The sequence below is a fragment of the Bos indicus genome, chromosome 12 (assembly GCF_029378745.1).
Source record: "Bos indicus isolate NIAB-ARS_2022 breed Sahiwal x Tharparkar chromosome 12, NIAB-ARS_B.indTharparkar_mat_pri_1.0, whole genome shotgun sequence".
Lineage (NCBI taxonomy): Eukaryota > Metazoa > Chordata > Mammalia > Artiodactyla > Bovidae > Bos > Bos indicus.
In genome coordinates this window covers 80571874-80596466 of record NC_091771.1, presented here as the reverse complement: position 1 = coordinate 80596466, position 24593 = coordinate 80571874, and the positions used below count along the sequence as shown (strand labels likewise).

At 40.5% G+C, this 24593-nt stretch overlaps 1 protein-coding gene across 3 annotated transcripts in view; it reads left to right on the top strand.

Annotated features, from left to right (window-relative positions):
- The window catches only part of NALCN (sodium leak channel, non-selective), a 314747-nt gene that overhangs the window by 162883 nt on the left and 127271 nt on the right, over positions 1-24593 (top strand). For all 3 annotated transcript variants that reach the window (XM_070800447.1, XM_070800448.1, XM_070800446.1), the window contains one exon: positions 20843-20980. In XM_070800447.1, coding sequence (XP_070656548.1) covers positions 20843-20980 — 138 coding nt within the window. The remainder of the gene's footprint in view (positions 1-20842; positions 20981-24593) is intronic.

The following is a 24593-nucleotide window of genomic DNA, read 5'->3' as shown; positions in this document are numbered from 1 at the left end:
GGATGTGTAGCATTGGAAAGCAGAGAGAGGGGAAACAGCCGGTGGAGCCTCAGCAGAAACCCTGGATATGGAGAGGAGCCTAAATGTTTCCAGTGAGAAAAGAGAGAATGACATATTGATGCAATTTAATAAAACAACTTTGTCATCTCAAGCCAATAACTTTCTCTTCTAATTTGGACCAAGCAGACACTTTGCTAAGTAGAAATAACGAGATTAAGTCCTGCTGTGAGGCAGTATCCTGCTGTTCCTCCTTTGTTGGGACTAATAGGTTATATTATAAGAACGATTAGATTAGCTTTTCGCGAAGGAACAACCCATACAGGTCAGGAGACAGCTTGCTCTAGGCAGGTTGCCACCCAGCTTTCTGTAGCAAAGACAAAAACAATTGGCGTTTTCTCATGGTTGCCTGACCGAAGCTTCTGTGCACAGTTTCACTACAGCTTTATGTTTTTTCTTTTTAAAAAAATTTTATTTATTTTTAATTGGAAGATAATTACTTTATAATATTGTGTTTCTGCCGTACATCAACATGAATCAACCATAGATATACATATGTGCCCTCCCTCCTGAACCTCCCTGCCACCTCCCACCCCATCCCACCCCTCTAGGTCACCACAGAGCCCTCCCTTGAGCTCCCTGGGGCATACAGCAAACTCCCACTGGCTACCTCTTTTACACACGGTAATGTATATGTTTCCACGACACTCTTCATTCAGCCCACCCTCTCCTTCCCGCCCTGTGCCAGTCGAGAGCCTATTATACAAAGTGAAATAACTCAAAAACAGAAAAGCCAAGTTACTGTATATGAATGTGTACATGTGGAATCTAGAGAGATGGTACTGATGAAGCTATTTGCAGAGCAGCGGAGGAGTGACTACGGTTTTGTTCTGTTTATCCTTCCACTTAGTATACAAAGCAACTTTAGTATGTTGCTAAAATACTTGCAGTAGAGACCTCACACTTCCACTGTAGGAAGCAAGGGTTCGATCCCTGGTTGGGGAGCTAAGATCTCGAATGCTGCAGGGTGTGGCCAAAAAAATAAGTAAAAGTCAAAATCGATGCAAAAAAACCCCATGATGAACAAAAAATCAAAATCAAAATAATAATAAATACTTGGAATAAACATCTGCTGTAGATCTTTAACCAGATCGATATCTTTATTCCTTTTAATTTCCTACTAAAATAATAGTAAGTATGCCTAGTTTTTATTCATAAATAATAATACACTACCCTCCATAACACAGGTAATTGAATTTTTTTCTAAATCAGACCCCAAATTTAATTCAATTGCAAATTACATTTGAATGAGAATAATCATCCAGCTTTCTTTTTTTTAACTTTGTATTTTGTATTGGAGTATAGCTGATTAACAATATTGTGATAGTTTCAGATGAATAGCAAAGGGACTTAGCCATATATATGTATATGTGTGTGTATATCCATTCTCCCCAGGAACTTGAATTTTAATATTATTTATTTGATATAAGTTTTCTTAATTTGCATTCTCTAAATGCTAATTACTTGCTCTATTGAATTTTCACTTATAAAATCATGTCCAAAGGGGTTATATAATATAAGAAGTAAATACTATTAAACACTTAATTACAAATTAATTTTCCTGTTTCCTTTCACCACCAGAATGGCTAATCATGCTTTTAGTTGCATTGAAAGAATTACTGAGAATTTGAAGAAACAACTTGTCCCTTTATTTTTTTTCAACATTTGCAAGATGTAGGATTTGACTACATTTTTCATACATTTGGGGTTTATGTTCAAAGGGATAATTAGTTCAACTGATATTGCTGAAATCTTTATTAATTTTTGTTTCTATTGTTTTACAGTCTTCCATGTATTTTTTCATTTTTTTCACGATCTATTAGAGGCATGCAAAGGTATATAGAGAATAATAAGATGTATTCTTCTGTGGCCATATGCAGTTTAAAAAGCAGATTAATGGGACTTCACTGATGGTCCAGTGGGTAAGACCTCCAAGCTTCCAGTCCAGGGTGTGTGCGTTCAATCCCTGGTTGGGGAACTAAGATCCCACATGCTTCGTGGAGTGACCACAAAAGTAAATCAATAAATCATCTTATTAAAAAAAAAAAAAAGCAGGTTAGCAATGGATCTGAAGTCCTGGAGCCCCATCCCCTCATCTCTCTCCCCCCTTTCCCATAGTGAACCACTTTTCTGAACTTGATGTTTGTTCATCCCTGTACACTTTTAACGCATGTATAGGCATCAACTGAGACTCGCCTCCCTTTTCGTGTGATTTAAATTCGCCTTATGTGTCCTAATACTGGACCGTTTCTCCTGCTAATTGCTTTTTTGGCTCAGCACTCTGTGAGATTTACCAATACGAATGAGTACATGATGTAGCTATATTTTATGTATTTCTCTTGGGGTATAATATGCAACTGTACATTGCATCATATGATGCTGGGAAAGATGGAAGGCAAAAGGAGAAGGGGATACCAAAGGATGAGATGTTTAGATAGCATCACTGACTCAATGGATGTGAAATTGAGCAAACTCTGGGAGATAATGAAGGACAGAGGAGGACTGGCATGCTGCAATCCACGGGCTCACAAAGAGTCAGGCAACAGTCGGATGGCTTAATGACTGAACAATGACAACAACAAAAACATGTATGTATGTATAGACACATGTATACACACACACACACACACATACATATATAGTGTAATACTCATAGAGTCTGTGCACAGTTAATTTCCCCATTCTTTTGTGTGGCAGGTGAATTCTAAAATGGTCCATCAAGAGACCTGACTCTCTCCATAATCTCTTCTCATTGGGTTTGGGCAGGACTTGTGAATATGACGGGCTTTCGCCCCTGTGAACAAGTTACTAGGGACTGAACTGAAGTCAGTCAAAAAGGAGGTGATCTTGGGTGGGCCTGACCTCATCCCAGGCACTGGGTCCTTCCTGAAGAGGGTGACTCAAAGCAGGAGAGGGTCTCCAGCTGGCTTTGGAGAAGTAAACTTCCATGTTGTGAAGGGCCGTGTGGCCGGAACCTGAGGGTGGCTTCTAGAGGCTCTGAGCAAGAACGCAGGATCCTCAAGCCTACATCCACAGGAAAGGAATTCTGATAACAACCTGAGCGAGGGCAGAAGACCCCCAAGTTCCAGATGAGCACAGCCCAACTTACACCCTGATTTCAGCCTCTGAGACTCTGAGCAGAGAACCCAATTAAATCCTGCCCATACTTCTTGGGATTTCCCTGGTGGTCCAGTGGTTAAGAATCTGCCTTGCAACTCAGGGGATGTGGGTTCAATCCCTGGTAAGGGAACTAAGATCCCACATGCTGCAGAGCAACTAAGCCCATGTTCCACAACCAGAGAGTCTCGAGGGGCTTCCCAGGTAGCACTAGTAGTAAAGAACCTGCCTGCCAGTGCAGGAGACTCGGGTTTAATCCCAGGATCAGGAAGATCCCCTACAGCAGGCAATGGCAACCTGCTCCAGTATTCTTGCCTGGAGCATCCCATGGACAGAGAAGCCTGGTGGGCTACAGTCCATGGGGCCACAAAGATTCAGATGCGACTGAGCACACACACATTACATTACTCAGCACCACACCTCTGACCTACGGAAACTGTGGGATAATCAGTGACTGTTGAGTGAGCCACTAAATTTGTGGTCATTTATTACAGAGAAATAGAAAACTCATGCTTGCAGGTTTGAGATGTTTGTTTCTGGTATTTTGCGACTCCAAATAGTGCTGCTGCTCTGCACGTTGCATGTTAGCTCATACCCATGTGAACTCTGCACATGTGAAAATATTTTAAGGGTATGTAGTGAAGAATGGGGCTTCCCTGGTGGCTCGGCAGTAAAGAATCTGCCTGCAGTGCAGGACACCTGGGTTTGATCCCTGGGTCATGAAGATTCCCCTGGAGGAGGGCATGGCAACCCACTCTAGTACTCTTGCCTAGAGAATCCGCATGGACAGAGGAGCCTGGCAGGCTGCCATCCATAGGGTTGCACAGAATCGAACACAACTGAAGCGACTAAGCAGCAGCAGCAGTAGCTAAGAATAGAATTTCTGGGTCTTAGAACAAAGGTATCGTCCACTTTAATAGTGACAAACTTGCATTCCAGAGTACTTCACCAATTTATCTGGCATCAGCAATATCTGGGAATGTTCTCAACTTCACAGTTCAGCAGCAGTTGGTCTTGTCAGGCTTTGTTTTGCTTTAAACATTTCAGTCAGTTCAGTCGATCAGTCGTGTTTGACTCTTTGCGACCCCATGGACTGCAGCACACCCGGCTTCCCTGTCCATCACCAACTCCTGGAACTTGCTTAAACTCATGTCCATCGAGTCGGTGATACCATCCAACCATCTCATCCTCTGTCGTCCCCTTCTCCTCCTGCCCTCAATCTTTCCCAGCATCGGGGTCTTTTCCAGTGAGTCAGTTTTTTGCATCAGGTGGCCAAAGTATTGGAGCTTTAGCTTCAGCATCAGCCCTTCCAATGACTATTCAGGACATTTAAACACTTAGCTCTTCCTTTAATCTGAATTGATTTGCGTGGCTGCTGCGAGATAGGGAGCGATCTCATTTCTGTTTGTCTGACCCATCGTCACAGGATCGTTTCTTGGCTGGTCTGTCCATTCCCCGTGGTTTGCAGTGCCAGCTGTGTCGTCATACAATTCCTCGCCCAGGTCAAGGTCACACACGCTCCCTTTTCACCTCCTTTTGGCATTGAATTTTCTTCTGGTCAACTTCCAGTGAAGCCGAATAAATATTAAGCTCAGCAGTCTTCACCTTTCAGGAGTCTGTGACTTTGCCCCTTGTGCCTGACATGATGTTAAAAACCAAAGCCTAGCAGAGCTTATAAATCCCATAGGGAAGGTGCCTTTTCTAGACTCCAGCTACCTGTTAATTCTTGGTCCTGGGATTTCCATTATATTCCTGGAGGCGCTTTTTGAAATTAATTAATTTGACTGTGTCGGGTGTTAGTTGCAGACAGCAAGATCTTTAGTTGCAGCGTGTGGAATCTAGTTCCCCAACTGGGGATCGAACCCAGTCCCCCTGCACTGAGAATGTGGAGTCTCAGCCTCTGGACCCGCAGGGAAGTCCCCCTGGGGTCCTAACTAAGCCTTTTATAGGATGTTTGCTGTGTGTCATCTAGAATTCCCTGTGGTTTTTAAATCACTTTTTCACATGTGTGATCAGAGATGGAATTTCAGTAATAAATTTTTGAGACCAGGAAAAAAAAAGAGCCAGTTTTTGGACTGTCTTTCGACAGACAGCTGTAACTTCTTTTCTCTAGGCACGGCCTGAGGCCAGGCTTCCTCAGGCCTGCCTTTCCCATCTGCAGCCTCACGTGTCTTTGCATTTGTCTGCATTACAGATATTACCTCCGTCTGATTCTTATATCCTCCTATTTGTACATCTCTTTGCATTTGTTTGCATTACAGCTATTATGTCCACTTTGATTCTTATATCCTCATATTTATACTCCCCTCATCTGCTGCGTCAGCTTCCCTAGTGGCCCAGATGGCGAAGAATCTGCCCACAATGCAGGACGCCTGGGTTTGATCCCCGGGTCAGGAAGATCCCCTGGAGTAGGAAATAGCAACCCACTCCAGTATACTTGCCTGGACAACTCCATGGACTGAGGAGCCTGGCAGGCTACAGTCCGTGGGGTCGCAAAGAGTCGGACATGACTGAGTGACTAACACTTTCACTTTCATCTGCTGCATACCAAAAGTTTCCGGCAAATATTGCAGGCATCCACCCACCCACAATGAAGACTAAAGAGATGGTGTGCCTCTTTTGTTGTGGTTTATAATTCAGACAGCATCCTCCATGGGATGGAGCTATGCCTTTCCCACGCATGCCCAAAGGTACTAACTTTCACTTACAGCAGAGTTGAGATTTATGAAGGAACTCAACTCACCCCACAGTAGACACACAGGAAAGAACTCAAGCCAGAAGGTGAAATGTGCCCAAGCAGATGGAGTCGGCTGTAAAGTAATATCAGAGATACCCTAGAGTGTATTTAAAAATCCTAGGAACCTTATTATGGGCTATGGGTCGTGCTTCCAAATATCATTTTGTTTTAATAAGAGAGGGAGAGATTGCTTCCAGGGAAGGAAGACTGCAAAGCTTTGTGAAGAGTTGTCATCAGGGGTAAATCTGATTCCCCTAGAGGATTTGGGTGATGGTGTTAGATGAAAGTTTTCCATGTAAGGAAAGCAGCGTGAGTCAGTCCAAGGCGTAGAGAATCACGGGGCGGGGAGGGACGGGTGAAAGGAACTACAGGTTTGGGCTGGAGCCAGACCGTTGGGTGCCTTCTGAGGTCCAGATGGTGACACAGGGGAGCCACTGAAGATGTTTACTCTTTCTTTATTTTTCCTGGAGAATGGTGGAAGAGCTATTTTGAGGGAGTTTACACTGGAAGAAATGTTGTTTCTCTGAGGAGGTTTTTCACTGAACAAAACTCACTTTTATTGACCAAAGACAAAAATTTACAATCACTTGAGGAATTTCTGGCATCTTCAGGGCAGTAAGGGAGGTGATTTTTTTTTTTTTTAATTTTATCTGTGTGGTCATTATTGTGTCAAATCTTCCACTATCTCATAAAGTCAGTCTCTTCTGAGGCTTTAAGCCAAATTGTCATCCATGTCTGGACATGGCCCTGCAATAGAGACTAGCAATTTGGTTTAAATTGACAGGGAGGCCTGGCGTGCTGCGATTCATGGGGTCTCGAAGAGTCGGACAGGACTGAGCGACTGAACTGAACTGAACTGAATGCAATATATAGCTCAAAAAAACTGAAAAATTAACTCTATTTCCATACTGCTGTAGCATACAAGCTTCTTTGGCTTCTATTTGAATTTATTTTTTGGTGATTCATCAGTGGCATAGTGATAAAATAATATCCTGTGTTCTTCCTCTTGGAGGACGACTTTAATAAAGGGTGAATCACACAGACATGGTCTTTTCCTGGGGCTGTGTTGGTATCACTGACTGCCGAGCTGCAATACAAGGAATTATTACATTCCTTGGATAAAGCATCCACAATTCCTACCCTGATCCAAGAAGCATACTCACTGGGCTGAACTTTTTTTTTTGGCTCCTCATCATATTTTGGTAGTTTTCAACCAATTGTCTTATTTGCAGTTTTCCTTTCTAATAGTTGCCATGTTCCATTAATATTATTTTAATAATCAGCCTACTCCATGGTACCATCTTCAAAAATCAGTGAGAGTCATAAATGAGGAATATTCTGTGTCTCCTCCAGTTAAGATGAGCTTCTGTGGGCATATGTTTTTACTAATGAAAAGCTGATTATATTTTAATACTTTGTTGAGTCTTGCCTACAAAATATACAATCTATAGTCAGACACTTCAACTATTCTCTCGTGGAAATGTACAATTTCCCATCAATGAAAAAAGAACAGTAGTAAGTATTTTAGAGGATTATTGAGAAGGTCAAAGGATATAATAGTATCAGACTAGTTAACATTGTACTGACAATGAAAAAGGGAATCAGCAAGCAATAGCAGTTAGTGTTCTTAAGTGGCATGGAAATCTAACTTCTTAGCATGAAATACTAAATTCCTAGCAGTAATCACAGTTGTTGTTGTTCTGTCACTAAGTCGTGTCCAACCCTTTGTGACCCCATGGATTGCAGCCCACCAGACTCCCCTGTCCTTCAGTATCTCCTGGAGTTCGCTCAAACTCATGTCCATTGAGTTGGTGATGCCATCCAACCATCTCATCCTCTGTTGTCCCATTCTCCTCCCAACATAAAAGGGTCCCTTGGTAAAAGGTTGGGGCATTAGCTGGACACTAAATATTCAGTTTTCTGTATTTTAGACTGAAAGTTTGAAAATCAGTTCCCATTCTGGTTTATACTGTTCTTTTTAGTCAGTCCTTTGCAACTTTCAACAAAAATGCAAAAAGTAAGAAGTTCTATTACAGATAAGATTACTGCCAGAATCTGAAATAGTAATAGCTTCCCATTCACTATTCCACATCTGGGACTAAACACAGGACCATTTAATGAATGATGTGTAAATTCGTTCTTGCCCCACTGCCTACCTCTTGGGTATAACTGCCTACTTCTGCAGATCACTCTGTCCAGCCTTCCCAACATCTTCTCTATGCATCAGTGTTAAAAGGTTAATGTCCAGGAAACATGATAAGATAAAGTAAAAAAAAAAAAAAAAAAAGCTCTTTGTAGCATTATTCACCATTGTAAAAATTTTAAAGCAAATTTAAAGTCGTGTCATAATAGAATCTCTAAGTAGACTTTGGAAATACAATACTATATTTACAGCTGGATTCAGTTTTATTGCCAGTATATATATATCCCTAGGGGAAAAAACTGTTAGAATTTTCAAGTTTGACAACAAATTCTAAAAAATATATACAATCTTTTATTTGAATTGAAAGTAACTTATTTTATTCTTCATACCTTATGGTATTTTCAAATTTTGTACAATGAATGGTTTCTTGGTTTAAAACAATGGAGGCAGGTTCAGTTCAGTCGCTCAGTCATGTCCAACTTTTTGCGACCCCATGAACCGCAGCATGCCAGGCCTCCCTGTCCATCACCAACTCCTGGAGTCCACCCACACCCATGTCCATTGAGTCGGTGATGCCATCCAAACATCTCATCCTCTGTCGTCCCTTCTCCTCCTGCCCCCAATCCCTCCCAGCATCAGAGTCTTTTCCAATGAGTTAGCTCTTTGCATGAGGTGGCCAAAATATTGGAGTTTCAGCTTCAACAAAAGTCCCTCCAATGAACACCCAGGACTGATCTCCTTCAGAATGGACTGGTTGGATCTCCTTGTGCTCCAAGGGACTCTCAAGAGTCTTCTCCAACACCACAGTTCAAAGGCGTCAATTCTTCGGCACTCAGCTTTCTTTATAGTCCAACACTCACATCCATACATGCCCACTGGAAAAACCATAGCCTTGACTAGACGGACCTTTGTTGACAAAGTCATGTCTCTGCTTTTTAATATGCTGTCTAGGTTGGTCAAAACTTTGCTTCCAAGGAGTAAGTGTCTTTTAATTTCATAGCTGCAATCATTATCTGCAGTGATTTTGGAGACAGGTAGGTAGGTAGATACAAAAGCTTACTTTATAATTCAGTTCAGTTCACTCGCTCAGTCATGTCTGACTCTTTGCGACCCCATGAATTGCTGCACGCCAGGCCTCCCTGTCCATCACCAACTCCCAGAGTTCACTGAAACTCATGTCCATCGAGTCGGTGATGCCATCCAGCTATCTCATCCTCTGTCGTCCCCTTCTCCTCCTGCCCCCAATCCCTCCCAGCATCAGAGTCTTTTCTAATGAGTCAACTCTTTGCATGAGGTGGCCAAAGTACTGGAGTTTCAGCTTTAGCATCATTCCTTCCAAAGAACACCCAGGACTGATCTCCTTTAGAATGGACTGGTTGGATCTCTTTGCAGTCCAAGGGACTCTCAAGAGTCTTCTCCAACACCACAGTTCAAAAGCCTCAGTTCTTCGGTGCTCATATAATTATGCATCAGTCAAAAAAAAATCTCATTTTTTTAAATGACAAGAACATTAGCTGGTAAATTGTAACTGAAGAAAAATATGGATATAAATATAAGGGATATGCAAATTGTATAAGACTCAGTTATATAATAAGACAAATTTTAGTTTATGACTTATAAAATCAGCTTTATTGAAGTCAAGCCATTACAATTAAATTTTTTTTTACAATTAAATATTTATTGGTAAGAAACCATCAACTTTATTTTCAAGGCATTAGAGTGTTAAATAGTCACTCAGTCGTGTCTGACTCTTCGTGACCTCATAGACTGGAACCTGCCAGGATCCTCTGTCCATGGGATTTTCCAGGCAAGAATATTGGAGTGCGTGGCCATTTCCTTCTCCACGAGTATTAAATAAGCACTACCCAAACAGAAGCAAAGGGATTTCTCTGGTTATCCAGTGGTTAAGACTCTGCACTTCCAAGGAAGGGGGCATGGGTTTGATCCCTGCTCAGGGAACTAAGATCCCACATAGTACGTGGAATGGCCAAATAAAAAGGAAAAAAAAGAAGAAGCAAGACTTTGAAATTTATGTTTGCAATAGAAAAGAGCAGACAATATAATTTGCAGTAAAGCTTTCTATTTGTGAATTTGGAGTGAAGACAAACAAGAAATCAAAGCCCATTAAAACAGAGCAAAAAATAGACAAACTCCATTTCTAAAATGTAGGGGGTTTTAGTATGCAAAAATAGAAGCACTTTCTGATTGATGCTGCTTTCTATTTGAAGCCAAATAGAAAACCCTTCTTCTTGAGCATAGGTATACAAATAGATAGTAGGAAAACACTGAGAAATTCCTGTGTAAACTCAGTGGTATCATGGCTACAGTTTTCTTAATAAACCCTCAATTTTATTTCACAATAAGACATACGTCTGTTCTTAGGAATACTGTCTATTCCGTATGTTACTAAATCCCTGTGGCACCCATAGTAAAATATCAACTTTCATCTGCAATTTTATAGCGTGTATTTGCCATTGAAATGCGTCATTTACATTATGAAAATTTAATATGACTGACATTAGCAAAATCACTAATTAAGAAATAGGGCATAAATACTCCAAGAAACTTGACAGTGTGTTCTATGAAGGAAATTAATTCAGAAGTTTCCTATTTGCATAAATCTCCAGGTCTCATTTTCACAGCTGTTTGTTTCACAGCTAGATTGTTGCATTTCAGAATTATTTTAACATAATCGCTGGGAAATATATACCTTTCAACTAAAAATATCATACTCTGCAAAAAAGATTGTTAGGGGGAAAATATAAGTTCATTCAGTTCATCTCCATCTTTTTTCTTTAAGATGAATGTTTCTAATACAGAAACTTTAACATTTAAGTCTGAAATTATTGAAATATTTTTATTATTAAAAGACAGTTTGTAATTTTAGATCCTCATGAAAATGAAAAGGTTGTGTCCTTTTCATTTGGAAAAAGTAATGAGTGAAGCTTATTTTAGCAAAAAAGAAAAAATACTGGAGATGTCTAATTTTCATTAATGAGCTGAGCATAATATAGTTTCAGATACACACTCAGTACTATACTTGACAAAGGGGTAATAATTTTAAATATGATTTAGTCTAGCATATTGTTTGTTTTAGCAATTTAGTTAAGGAAAGGAGATCAGCAATGACTAGATCTTAAAGGTGTCTTGTTACCTGTAATGTCCAAAAACACAGAAGGAATTTGAAATCCACAGATTCCAGCCTAAAGACCCAGCAACACCGCTTGCTGCCTGCAAGCCTGAGTCAGTCATTTAAGGCCTGCATACTTCGGTTCCTCATCTGTAAAATGTACAGCGAGTAACACAAGATCATTGTTAAAATCACTCTAAATAATGGACAATGAACGACCTTGGGGGCTGCTAAGCACCATATCAGTGCTGGTCATGGTTCAGTGTCTCTTCTCATGTTTTTAAATATTGCCCTGAAAAAAATTTGTTCTTGCTGTACAAATTCATGGTTTTGTCCACATGGTCAGTTACACTGTTATACATTAGAAGTCAACCCAAGCATGGACATTTGTAAGAAAAGTGATGATCAGGTATACCCACATCCACTTTCATAACTAGAAAAAGATGCTCTGGTTTTTGCAAATGAGTTTCTCCCATCTTTCCTTTCACTCTTGAAATTATATTTAAGTGTAGACTCTACTTAGAGTAATTTGCTGCTGGAATAAGCATAACATTTTGATTTCTGCTTTGCTTCTAATTACATTCAAGCTCATTTTGACATTTAAAGCCAATTACATTAGTCTAGATTCAGCAAGACTTTTCCATAGTAGTCTAAAATTTGACCAATGAACAGACTTCCCCCACCCCCATTTTAATTCACTTAAATGGAATGCTGGCAACAGGCATATTTTAGAAATAGTAAAAGCCAAATAAATAATGTGGGTTCATTTTGAAATAAAAGGAAAAGAACTGCTTGGTCTTTCTTACCAGCATAAAAGAGAGTCAGAATTAATTGAAACCACCAGTTTCAACTTTATTTCCTTCTGAGTCACAAGCAATAAGGCGTAATCATTTTACCAAAAAAAATTAACATTTTTAATGTTTTGCTTCTATTAACAGCAAGGGTAGTTGATCTCAACAGATTTCAAATTCCAAGAGAATTCATGCATAGAGAGAGTCATGCATAGAGAAAGTGAGTCGTTAGGTTGTATTCAGTTCTTTGTGCAGTTAGCCCACCAGGCTCCTCTGTCCATGGAATTCTCCAGGCAGGAATACTGGAGCGGGTAGCCATTGCCTTCTCCAGGAGATCTTCCTGACCCAGGGATAAAACCCGGGTCTCCCACATCGTGGGGAAGATTCTTTACCATCTGAGCCACCAGGGAAGTCCGTACATAGAGAGAGAGAACTTTAAAAGTTTTATAACCTGAAAGTCACTAATAACTCTTCAAAACTCCAAGCCCTACAACAAAACTCAACCAATATTCGATTTAAGATTCTAGTATATGTGATGGCTTAGAGCTTACCCAGCTCTTATTTTATTTAGCTCCCTACTTTCAGTCCACTTACCAGCACTGTGATATTTACTTTTTATTCAATAAATTCTCTTGTCCCTGACAGCACTAAAAGTTAACTTATAGTAAATACAGTGTCAAAACATTTAGTGTAACCTTATTCTATAGTTTTTATAGTCAAGGTATAGTCTGAGTAAGTAGACTTGAAAACATACTGTATACAATCAGAGTTTTCCAGTTGACTGCCAGTACCAACTAAGACAAAGCAGAATAGTAGACATGGGCTTCCCAGATGGCCCTAGTGGTAAAGAATCCACCTGCCAATGCAGGAGATGGAATAGACGCCGGTTCAATCCCTGGATTGGGAAGACCACCTGGAGAAGGAAATAGCAACCCACTCCAGTATTCTTGCCTGGAAAATTCCATTGACAGAGGAGCCTGGTAGGCTACAGTCCATGGGGTTGCAAAGAGTCAGACACGACTGAGTGCACACACTTACAGGCACACATACACAGGCACACACACACACACACATGCATACACACACAGAATAGTAGACACTTACAGGTAGAAGTTATCTTGGAGTCACTTAGTTCCGAGATGAAATAACATGATGCTATCAATATCACTGTCACACTTCCATGGATCTAAAGGAAATATCTTCTTAAAAATATAATCCAAACTCAGCCTCTGTGACGGCAGAGCTCAACACTTGGTACTTTGCCTCCCTACCCTGAAACTCACGCAGGGCCAAGGTCTTTATCCTCTGCCCATTCAGCCTCTATTTTATATTTTATTTTTAAATATGTATTTCTTTAACTGTGCCTGTGTCCGCTCTTTCGTTGCAGAGCACCCTGTCTGTAGTTGTGGTGCCAGGGCTTAGTTGCCCAAAGCAGGTGGGGACTTAGTTCCCCTACCAGGAATCGAACCTGTGTCCCCTACATTTTGCAAGACGGATTCTCAGCCACTACCACCATGGAAAGTTCTTCAGCCTCTGTTTTAAACGGCTCTCATTTGACTGTCCCTTCTGGGGAGGGCGTCTCTTGAAAGTGAGGACAGAGATGAGGTGGACAAGATTAGCTCAGATGAGAAGTTTTGCAAAGCCCACGGCTAGGCAGTGTGGGGGCCTCTTTGCAGGCCAAGGTGGAAGGGAGCCTGTTTCCATATGGAGCCAGTGTGGGAGCTGGAGTGGTGCAGACCTGGAGAGTTAGATTCACCTAGGAGTTAGCATGCTTCCTGAGAGTTTGGCAAAAAGGGAGATGGAGTTTGCAGGACTGGAAAAAGTGTATTTGAATTGATAGGCCATGAAGTTCCATCTAAATGAGACAAGGTGAAATTGAAATAAAGAAATGGCTACTGCCAATGGCTTTAGCATTAATGGTAACCCACTCCAGTATTCTTGCCTGGAGAATCCCATGGAGAGAGGAGCCTGGAAGGCTATAGTCCATGGGGTTGCAAGAGTTGGACATGCCTTAGCAACTAAATCACCACCACCACTATGATTTTACTCCAGATTTCAAATCCATAGTATTTATGTTTATGGATGACTTAGTTTAGTTGCAGTAAGTGGTGACTCTTAATTAAAGAGTTTTTATTTACTGTAGGTTTTTAAATATTGTACTGTGCTGTAGCAGTCTACCAGTTGTGTCTGAATCTTTGCAACCCATGAACTGGCGCCCACAAAGCTCCTCTGTCCATGGATATTTCAGGCAAGAATACTGGAGTGGATAGCTATTTCCTCCTCCAGGGGATCTTCCTGAGTCAGGGATCAAACGCATGTCTCTTATGTCTCCTGCATTGGCAGGTGGATTCTTTACCATTGAGCCATTGGGCAACTTTTAAATACATGTAATGTCGTTTTTCTTGGTTTTCCCCAACCCTTAACTCTCAGTAAGATCTTGATTTTGTCAGTCATGATTTTTCCAACCAGTGTACGTTTTGGAAATTTAACTCCAGCATGAGGTATGTCCAACACGTACTGTATATTGATGTCGTTTTAAATACTGTTGAAACTTTGAATCGTTGAGAAGTTTTAAATGAAAGAAACTACACAACAAAATATTAAATCATGCAATCAGTGGGTTTTTTCACTGTAAACACAATTTCTCATTTAATTAATTAAACAATTGCTGGTCCTTCGAGGATTCCTTGGGTCCCCTTGGGCGTTGAGGTCCTCCCACCCCACGTCCGGCAGATGCCCTAGTTGTGAGGAGACACCAAATCCAAGCCCACCCACTCCTCCGTCTTGACTGGTAGGTTTTTCAGAAGATACAACTCCTCTGCATTTTATTTCAGTGGGAAAAAAGAAACAAGGAGACTGAGTAGGTGAATAATGAAGGCAATTAAAACCGAAGGAGGCGTCACTTTTACACTCCGTGAATACTGTCACGGCAGATCTTCTATTTTATGGCTGACTGGTAGTAAGACACAGCAGGGACACCCTCCGAAAAAAGATTGCGCTACTATATAAGTTGTCAAACCGATTTCATTTTGAAGGCTCATCTTCTGCAAAGAAAGAGTCCTGGAAACCCGCTAAAGATAGATAAGATACATGCAAATTATATTGTAAAAGGAAAATTGAATGTCAATAACCTGAGTTGTATTCCTCACCACATTTAAAATTTTTAATGTCAAGATTTTTTAAAGTAAATACCTGTTTTGCATATATTTTAATATGCAGTAAAACTATATTGGTATAAGGTAATTTTTATGTCCAGCAAAAATCTGTACATGAATGTTCATAGCAACATAGTAGCCAAAAAGTGAAAACAACCAAAATACCCATCAACTGATGAGTAGATAAAATGTGGTCTGTCCATCAAATGAAACATCGTTTGGCAATAAAAGGTAACGAAGTGCTGATACAGAACCCTGACCTCATACTGTATGATTCCATTTGTAGCAAGAGTTCACAATAGGCAGATCCATGGGGGCAGAAAGGGTACTGCTGGTTGGTGAAGGCTGCGGAAGGAAGTGGTGGGGAGTGACTGTTATGAGTACATAGTTTGGGGGAAAGTGTCTGGCCTTAGTTGTGAGGAAATGAAACCCCTTAATTGTCTACTTCAAAAGGTGAATTTTATGGTATTTAAACTATATCTCAGCAAAGCTATTACTTTTAAAAGTCTGAAAAAAGAGTATTAGCACCTTCCCTAGTCCCTCAAACCAGTCAATCCTAAAGGAAATCAACCCTGAATATTTATTGGAAAGACTGATGCTGAAGCTGAAGCTCTGGTCCTTTGGCCACCTCATGGAAAGAGCCAACTCATTGGAAAAGACCCTGATGCTGGGAAGGCTTGAAGGCAGGAGGAGAAGGGGACAACAGAGGATGAGATGGCTGGATGGCATCACTGACTCAATGGACATGAGTTTGAGTAAGCTCCGGGAGATGGTGATGGACAGGGAGGCCTGGTGTGCTACCCTGTATTCGGTCGCAAAGAGTCAGACACGACTCAGGGACTGAACAACTGACTTTGTCATGACCCCTAAGTTGCTCCTGCCGAACTGCAGAGCCAATCCCCTTTCATTCATGTGCCTCCAGATCCTACTGCTAACAGTGAGTTTCCCCTGTAACTTCCACTTGAAATTCATTAGAGATGTTTTTGATTGAGTTTGCTCTTCCCTGACCGGCAGGGTTGTTTGTTCCAGATCACATCCTGTGCAGCTGGCCCATTCTCAGGTTAACTGCTCATCTCTGATTCAATTAGCTGCAGTCAGACACCTGCAGAGTAAACAGGGCCTGACCTGCACAGGGATGGTTTAATATGTGATTATGTCATTAGACACAGAAAAGAAGAGGCACTTGTAAACAAAGTGCTTACCCCTATTTACATCTGTAAGATTGGACGTGAGGGGTAAAATAGCAAAAATCACAGATCTTCTGTCCCGAAAACCTGCAGAAATGAATTAAACAGTTCATTACCAGCCTGGAAAAAAATGATACTAGCAGTCACCCCACAAAGAAAAGACTGCAATTTCATACCATTATCTTTGAATAGCAGCTACTAGGAAAGAGAGGGGGAGAAAGAGAGAAAGGATCAGAGAGAGAGAAAGTGCACTCTAGGTTCATGCCCGAAGCCTGTTTTCCAGAAGTTGAAATTAAATTGGAAAAGCAAATCCTAAAATATGTGCCCATCTCCCTCAATTTGAGGAGCCTCAGGCTCCAGGCTCGGGGCCCTGGAAAAGACATCAAGAATCTCCCACAAGTGTAGAAGTGATTGATTCACCCCATTTTACCAAAGGCAAGATAAAATGCTGGAGTGTTTTTATTTTTCATTTTTCCCAGTTGGGAAGAAGGCTTGTGAGTAAAAGCAAAACAGTCATAATTTCTAAAAACTAAGGCTTTTCCATAATAAACAAAAGTTCAGCAGAGTGAAAGGAAGAAGAGAAAAGAAGAAAATTGAAATCAGGAGGGAGCAGGAGCTGGGGAGAAAGCCGTGGGGGAGACCAGCTGTCCTCTCCTGGTACCCAGAGGACTAGGACCAACAGAATCAGCCTGTCTTTGTTCTCACCTGGAGTCAGTGGGGTGCAAGTGATGTGGAAGGAAGCCAATGGGCTTTGACAGCAATAAAAATTTCCAGAATCTACCCACAGTGGGGAAATGTCTGAGTCCTAATATTTCAAGCTTAACTGTCCATGGCCTCAGCCAATACTTCTCTCCCTGCAAACCATTCTCCTCGTACTGGGACCACAAAACATAGACAAAAATGTAGTTGACAAATTGAAACAGGATTCTAATGATGGACATGGGAATCCCAAGTGGCTCAGCAGTAAAGAACCCGCCTGCCAATGCAAGAGACACAGATGTGAGTCCAGCCTCTGGGTTGCGAAGATTCTAGGATTCTTGCCTGGGAAATCTCATGGCCAGAGAAGCCTGGCAGGCTACAGTCCATGGGGTTGCAAGAGTCAAACACAACTGAGAGCCTAAGCCACCACCAATGATGGGCATGAGCTTCTGGGATCCCTTTCTGACATTGTATTGGAGGGAATAAGTGATCTAGATGAGGAAGTTTAAAATGAAGGCTTTGCATTTGCAGCAACATGGATTGACCTAGAGATAATCATACTAAGCAAAGTAAGTCAGAAAGAGGAAGACAACTACCATATGATATCACTTAGGCGGAATCTGAAATACGACACAAATGACCATTTCTATGAAACAAAAGCCAACTCACAAATGGAGAATAGATGTGTAGTTTCCAAGCATGGGGTAGAGGGAAGGGCAAGGGGAAGCTTGGGAGCTTGGGATGAGCAGGTGCAAACTCGTACATACAGAATGGATACACAAGGTCCTACTGTAGAGCACAGGGAACTATATTCAGTATCCTGTGATAAACCACAATGGGAAAGGATATATACATGTATAACTCAATCACTTTGCTGTACAGCAAAACTTAAACACACATTGCAAATCAACTATACTTCCATAAAATAAAATGAAAAAAGAAGGCTTTGACAGTTGTGGAGGTAATTAGTCCAAATTAAAACAGTAGTAAGAGGACTCCAAGGAAAGAATAAAAAGGTTTCTGGGTAATCGAAGCCTCCAGTAAGAACATCTGTAAGAGAAGAGAAGTGGAATTTATGCCAAACAATCTGTAAAAATCTGTGAGAATCTGGAAGCAATTTGAAGTAGAAGGAAGAAAGTCTATATTTCTTTCCCCAAGGAACTTGTGAAAAACAATCAGAAACTCTCAACCAAAACAAAACTAAATTAAAAATTGTATAAGAACACCGCGATTCCAATAAAGTGAATTAAACTGGGCCAGATCCTGAAACCTTAGTGAAAAGTAAGGGGCCTCCACCTAATGCTTGAACATCTACCTTCTAATACCAAATGTGTCATAATATTTGGAGCCCTGGAGAAGGAAGTATTACCCTAGGACATTACCAGGATAACATTATTACTTAGCAATATTTTCATAGGCAACTCATTGACTCTCCATCTATTGATTGTCAGTGTACCAACAAGCATGGAAGACCCAGTGATGACTGAACAGCAAAATGTAAACAGAGTATAGTAATAATAATTCACAGCATCTCACAATACATACTTGCAGGTGGCTGAGCTGTGCAGAAATGAGACTTTTTCCTCTGGAACTCTGTAAAGACTAGAGGGTAACCCAATGTTCTTGCTCACATTGCTTATCTCACAGCAACAGTTTATAAACCCATAGCTCCATGTTCCCAAACCTTCACTGAATGTACGATGGCTGCGTGTCCATGAAAGCTCATGCTGTAGATGAAAACAAATTAGGTAGGTTTCTGCCCAAGAAACTTAAAGGTACACCTGAATTTCTGGCCTCTAGGTACCAAGGATGAATCTACTGGACTTAATCACAAGTTTCCCTGTCACTTTTAGGGAAAGAAACCCATGTCCAGGAAAATGCCTTTTGCCTTGGTAGATGTTTTGACTTTTCCCCCCTTTCATTGTTGAGCTGTTTGGATGTCCACAGACTTTCACACTGGTGACATCTCTGTTGAAGAAGATACAACAATCTGATTTTTTTTTTTTCCTGTGTGTGAGATCTTAGTTCTCTAATCAGGGATTGAAGCTGTGCCCCCTGCAGTGGAAGCATGGCATCTTAACCACTGGACTGCCAGAGAAGTCTACAATCTGATATTTTTATGTGAATCATCTTCAGAACTTGTTTTCCTTACCTTCAGATGTAATAAATATTCAATAGAAAAAAATACAGGGGAAAAAGAATTGCCCTCAGTGATAGGTCTGGCACACTTATGACATTAAACCACGTGTTGAAAACTTCTCTGAAGCATTTTTAAGATGAATTAAAGCTAATACTCGCTTAAGCACCCCTGGCAAGGAAAGTATTAAACTGTCCTTGTTGATGCTGTGCTCAAGTACCAGTAACAACATACTTCTTGCTTTCATAAACAGAACACTTTGTAGGGTGATGAGATTATAGAAAAATTAAGTCAAGAAGAAGTTAAATGTTTCACACATGGACTAAGGCTCAGAGGAAAAACGTGTCTCCTAGTTTGAGATTCATTGAACAATTGTTCCTTTCTTCATACAGACCCACTATGTGCTGGGCATTGAACATTGCACTTGCAAAAAAGTTTATTATCCCTAATAAAGAAAACTGCCAAAAGAGCTTACTGTGTGATCAAGTCTGGGAAGTAGTAGATTCAAGACTTCACTGAAGGCAGGAAGCAGTACTTGGAAAGAGTACTTGCTTTGACATCGTGATGCCTAGTGCTACTTCTGTTACTGCTAGAGTGACTTTGGGCTAATTGCCCGATTTAAGCCTCTCTTTCTTTATCTTCAAAAAGAATGAATCATGTTATATTATCTTTCGAGTCCATTTTGCCTCTAAGATACTATCAGTGTAACAGAACTCTTATCGGGCTCTGTCCATCTGTCTATTATCCTGGACTTTATTTCTTAGAATCCCAATACTTAAGAATTTGATTTATGTCTTGCACTGTCTTGAAGTCTATAGCAGTTTCTTTCAGAGCCACTCAATTCCAATTGTCAGCTTTCCCAGATGGCATCATAAGTTCTCAAGAAGTTCTTGTTTATTGTACAGAGAACATAAACCAAAGGTGGATATAAAAGCATATATTTAATAAGAAAAAAATGTATAGGAATGACCCTAACCAAAGATCTTTGCAGAGAAAGAATGAGTCTTTGAACTTGGTTGGCTTTTGTTGAGTGCTCTTTTTAATTTAATTCAATTTTACTTTATCTTTTACTTTATTTTTGGTCTTGGGGTTTCTTCCATGGTCTTGACTCTGCTTTGAAAAAAAAATGTTTTAAATTATGAAAAAATGTGATTGTTTTTATGAAGTTGCTTAGTATTATCATATCATTTTAGAAATATTTCTTTTTCAGAGTCTTGTGTTTTTAACATAACTGAAATGATTTGATAGATGAATTCTATAAAAATAAAATTAAGATTATTCTTATTTGCCTTTAGACAATCGAATGTAATTTGCTATAAAAATAAGTTGTGCTTGACAGCAAAAAATAAAATAAATTACACTAATCCCTTGGAAACGTGAAATAGTCAGCTTGCTAAAAGGTAAAAGCAATAGAGGCAACAAGCTAAGTTTCCTGATTTTTTTTCTAATTTGCTCAGCAGTATTTACTACCAACAAGGCTAATTTTAATTCAAGGTAATTATTTTAGTTTTCCACATTGAATAGGTAGATATCAGACTTTTAAGATCGTTGTTCTTAGTTCTTTCTCATCTGTTGAATGAAGGCTCTTCTTTCCCTCCTGAATTAATAATACTGAGGTCAAAGTCCTAATTTTAAGTTGCGTGCAAGTGCAGAGCTGGTGTTTAATCCCTCCATTCTTTCCCTCTGTAGGCATTCATGTCCATGTTCCAGATTCTTACCCAGGAAGGATGGGTTGATGTCATGGACCAAACACTAAATGCCGTGGGACACATGTGGGCGCCTGTGGTTGCCATCTACTTTATCCTCTATCACCTCTTTGCCACTCTGGTGAGTTTCAGGTTTCTTCTCAGTTGTCTGACCATTCATGATGGGGTGAGCACCAACAGGTTCCTGGTTTGTTGTCAGTTTCAGAACCAGAGAACCGAGGTAGAGTAGTCCCGTTGGAGGAGAGTCCCTTCCATTCTAACTGTCTATGAATCCAAGAACTACTTGAGGAACTGGATTTCAGATTTAAGTCAGAAGCTGTCTCCACCAAAGTCAAGTGGCTTGCATGAGGGAAAATGAGACAAAATAAATGGAAGTCCCAAGTCCGTGTACTGACTTAACCATTTCTAAACATCCACACCCTCCGTGATCTAAGAATCAAACCAGAACTAAATTATTATTTTTTTCTTTATCATGTAGAGACACTCTCTTTGGTTTTGGTGCAGCCTCTTCACAGCTGTAATTAAACTGAAAACAGAAGCTGGAGACCTCAGGGTGCAGTCAGTTAATTAGAAACCAGCTCAGTGTTACTGCGCTTTGTGTGACTAAAAGAAACACATGGGGAAGAATAAAACACATGGCTGTGAATATTGTAAACGGCATGATAAAAACTAAAAACCAAAATTCAGGAAAAAATTTTCCTCTGTCACACAAGCAGATTTTTCTCTTCCATGTATGTCTATTAAAAAGAAAAGAAAAAAAATTATGAAATGTGGCCTGCATCCTAAAAGGATATAATCCTTAGGTCTTTCTAATGCCAGATATACATCTCCACACAATACATTTGTATATATTTAAGAATCAAATTTAAGCTCTCATATTGTGCTAAAAGTTCCAAGGGAAAGAAACAGAATGTTACCGTTCATTAGGAACATATGAAATAAAAATAACTGCTACTCTTTATTGAGTGGCAAAAAGCTTTATAATAATTTTATTCCTCATATTTGGGACAGTCAGGTTACGTAATAGTCCCACTTTACAGATGATGAAACTGAGGAGTTAATTTGCCCAGTGTCTCAAAGAGTATAAACACTGGAGCCAGAACATTCCCAGGCCAGCCTGGTCTCAAAGCCCATGATCTTGCAACTATTTATTGCTTCTTCCCTAGATTATGAAACTTGGCATTGTCACTGAACACGTCTGCAGCAAATCAGACCTCTGCCCAAGAGCCACTAAAACAAAATACAAGCGATCCCTAAGGCCCCTTCCAATTCTAAAAATCTATGTATCAAGTAAGTGCTGGACAAACTACATGCATTAAACTAGACACCACATTTGCTATATGCAAAGGCCTTCCAGTCGAAGACTGGGGACTTCCCTGGTGGTCTGGTGGTAGAGATTTTGTCTTCCAATGCAGAGGGTTCTGGTTCAATCCCTGGTGGGAAAGCTAAGATCCTGCATGCCTTAGAGCCAAAATACCAAAAACATAAAGCAGAAGCAGTATTGTAACAAATTCAATAAAGACTTTAAAAATGGTCCCCATCAAAAAAAAATCTTTAAAACAAACAAACAAAAACACGGACATGTCCGTCCACAGGTGTATGAGGATTCATTGTGATGTGGAGAAAGGTCCTGGGCTCAAAGAGTGGAATCACGTAGAAATAATACTGGCATTTTTTGACTTGGGGTGACTTTAAAAATACTCTCACACATACGCACAAAGAACACTGAGTGGTAGGAGTGGATGTCAGGCTTCTAGAGACAAATCTGGCTGCACCTGTGTTGGCAGATCCTTGGCCCTGAGGCCTTTGCATCCTCCTTCTCGGGACATGTGTCATTCATTTATTCATTCATTCACTTACAAACTCAGCTAGTTTCTGTTAAGCAGTTACTGTGTGTTTCAATAGGTTTCCCAGGCGGCGCTAGTGGTAAAGAACCCCCTGGGAAGATCCCCCGGAGGATGAAATGGCAACCCTCTCCGGTATTCTTACCTGGAGAATCCCATGGACAGAGGAGCCTGGTGGACTACCTGTCCATGGGGTCGCAAAGAATCGGACATGATTGAAGCAACTTAGCATGCACGAATGTGTTTAAGTTCCTTTAAAACTATGGAATACCTTCAAGACTATTGATCATTGGTTAAATTCAGGATAGATGGTTGAAATCATCTATGTATGGGAATAATCTAATTGTTATTCTGTTAAAACAATATAATCTCATGCTGTCAGCCATGCAGAGATTTGATTCTTAAGTCAGAGTCTAACACAGTAATATGTAAGCAGGAAGAAAAATGATCTAGCCTAGTAAATTAGTTAGCAAAGTAAATTTTTTCAAGTGGATTTCTACAGGAATCACTAATATAGTGAAATAAAATATTAAATCTGGTAACAGATTTCTTGTACAGTCTGAATTTTCCTTATTGTGCCAAAAACGTGACTTTGATTGTGGAACCCTGAAGGACTTCCAGGGACTCCTGAGATTCACTGAAGCCTTTAGGAATCCACAGAACGTAGCTTGAAAACCTGTATCTAATTCTACGCCTTCATTCTATGGATTTAAGTGTCTGCCCAAAACACTCATTGTAATTTTTCAAAAATTTTAAAACTGAAAATTGAAAGTGTTTGTTCTTTTGTTCATAATTTTTTCGAATCTCTAAAAAGTTGAGAATTTAAAAGTCTAGCAGGTAGCACAGTGGTAAAGAATCTGCCAGCCAGTGCAGGAGACACAGATTCCATCCCTGGATTGGGAAGATGCCCTGGAGGAGGGCATGGCAACTGGCTCCAATGTTGTTGCCTGGAGAATCCCGTGGACAGAGGAGCCTGGTGGACTGCAGTCCATAGTGTCACAAAGAGCCGGACATGACTGAGCGCGAACACACACACACATACACACACACACACACACATACACACAGGTCAGTGAGGGCGGTCTGTTAAATATGGTGGAGTTCAAGACTGCAGACTTGAGGTCCAAAAATCTAGATTCAGTATCTGTCTCTGCCGGTCTCTAGATGTATGACTGTAGAAGAATCAGACAACTTCCCTGATCTGTTTGTTGTGTTATGTCTGAAAGTGAGAGTAATAAGACCCTGGCACATCTAGCTTCCAAGGCTGCCAAGTACATGTGAGGTGAGCTTGTATTTTTGAGGGTGCTTTAGCCATGGTCTAAGAGGATGATCGTAACGATCACCAACCCTGAGTTTCTTCAAGTTTAAGTAAGATGGTATGTACATTTCAAGCTATATCTTAATAAATGCTAAAATGTCATTTCAGATGTTTTTAATTTGTAAAAGTAAAGTATTATCGATCAGTTTAAAGCATCAGGCAATGGCACCCCACTCCAGTACTCTAGCCTGGAAAATCCCATGGACGGAGGAGCCTGGTGGGCTGCAGTCCATGGGGTCGAGAAGAGTCGGACACAACTGAGCGACTTCACTTTCACTAAAGCATCATTTATGCCCAAGTTTGTCTCTCTTTTGGTCTTCCCCACACCCATTCTCCCAGACAATGACTTTGATGAATTTGTATGAACCCATCTTCCAGTTTTTAAATCATAGTTTACTAAATTTAGCATACTATCAACTTTGTTGTTGTTATTGTTCAGTCACTAATCCACGTCCAGTTCTTTTTGAACCCATGGACTGCAGCACGCCAGACTCCTCTGTCCTCCACTATCTCCCGGAGTTTGCTCAAATTCATGTCCCTTGAGTCGGTGATGCTATCTAACCATCTCATCC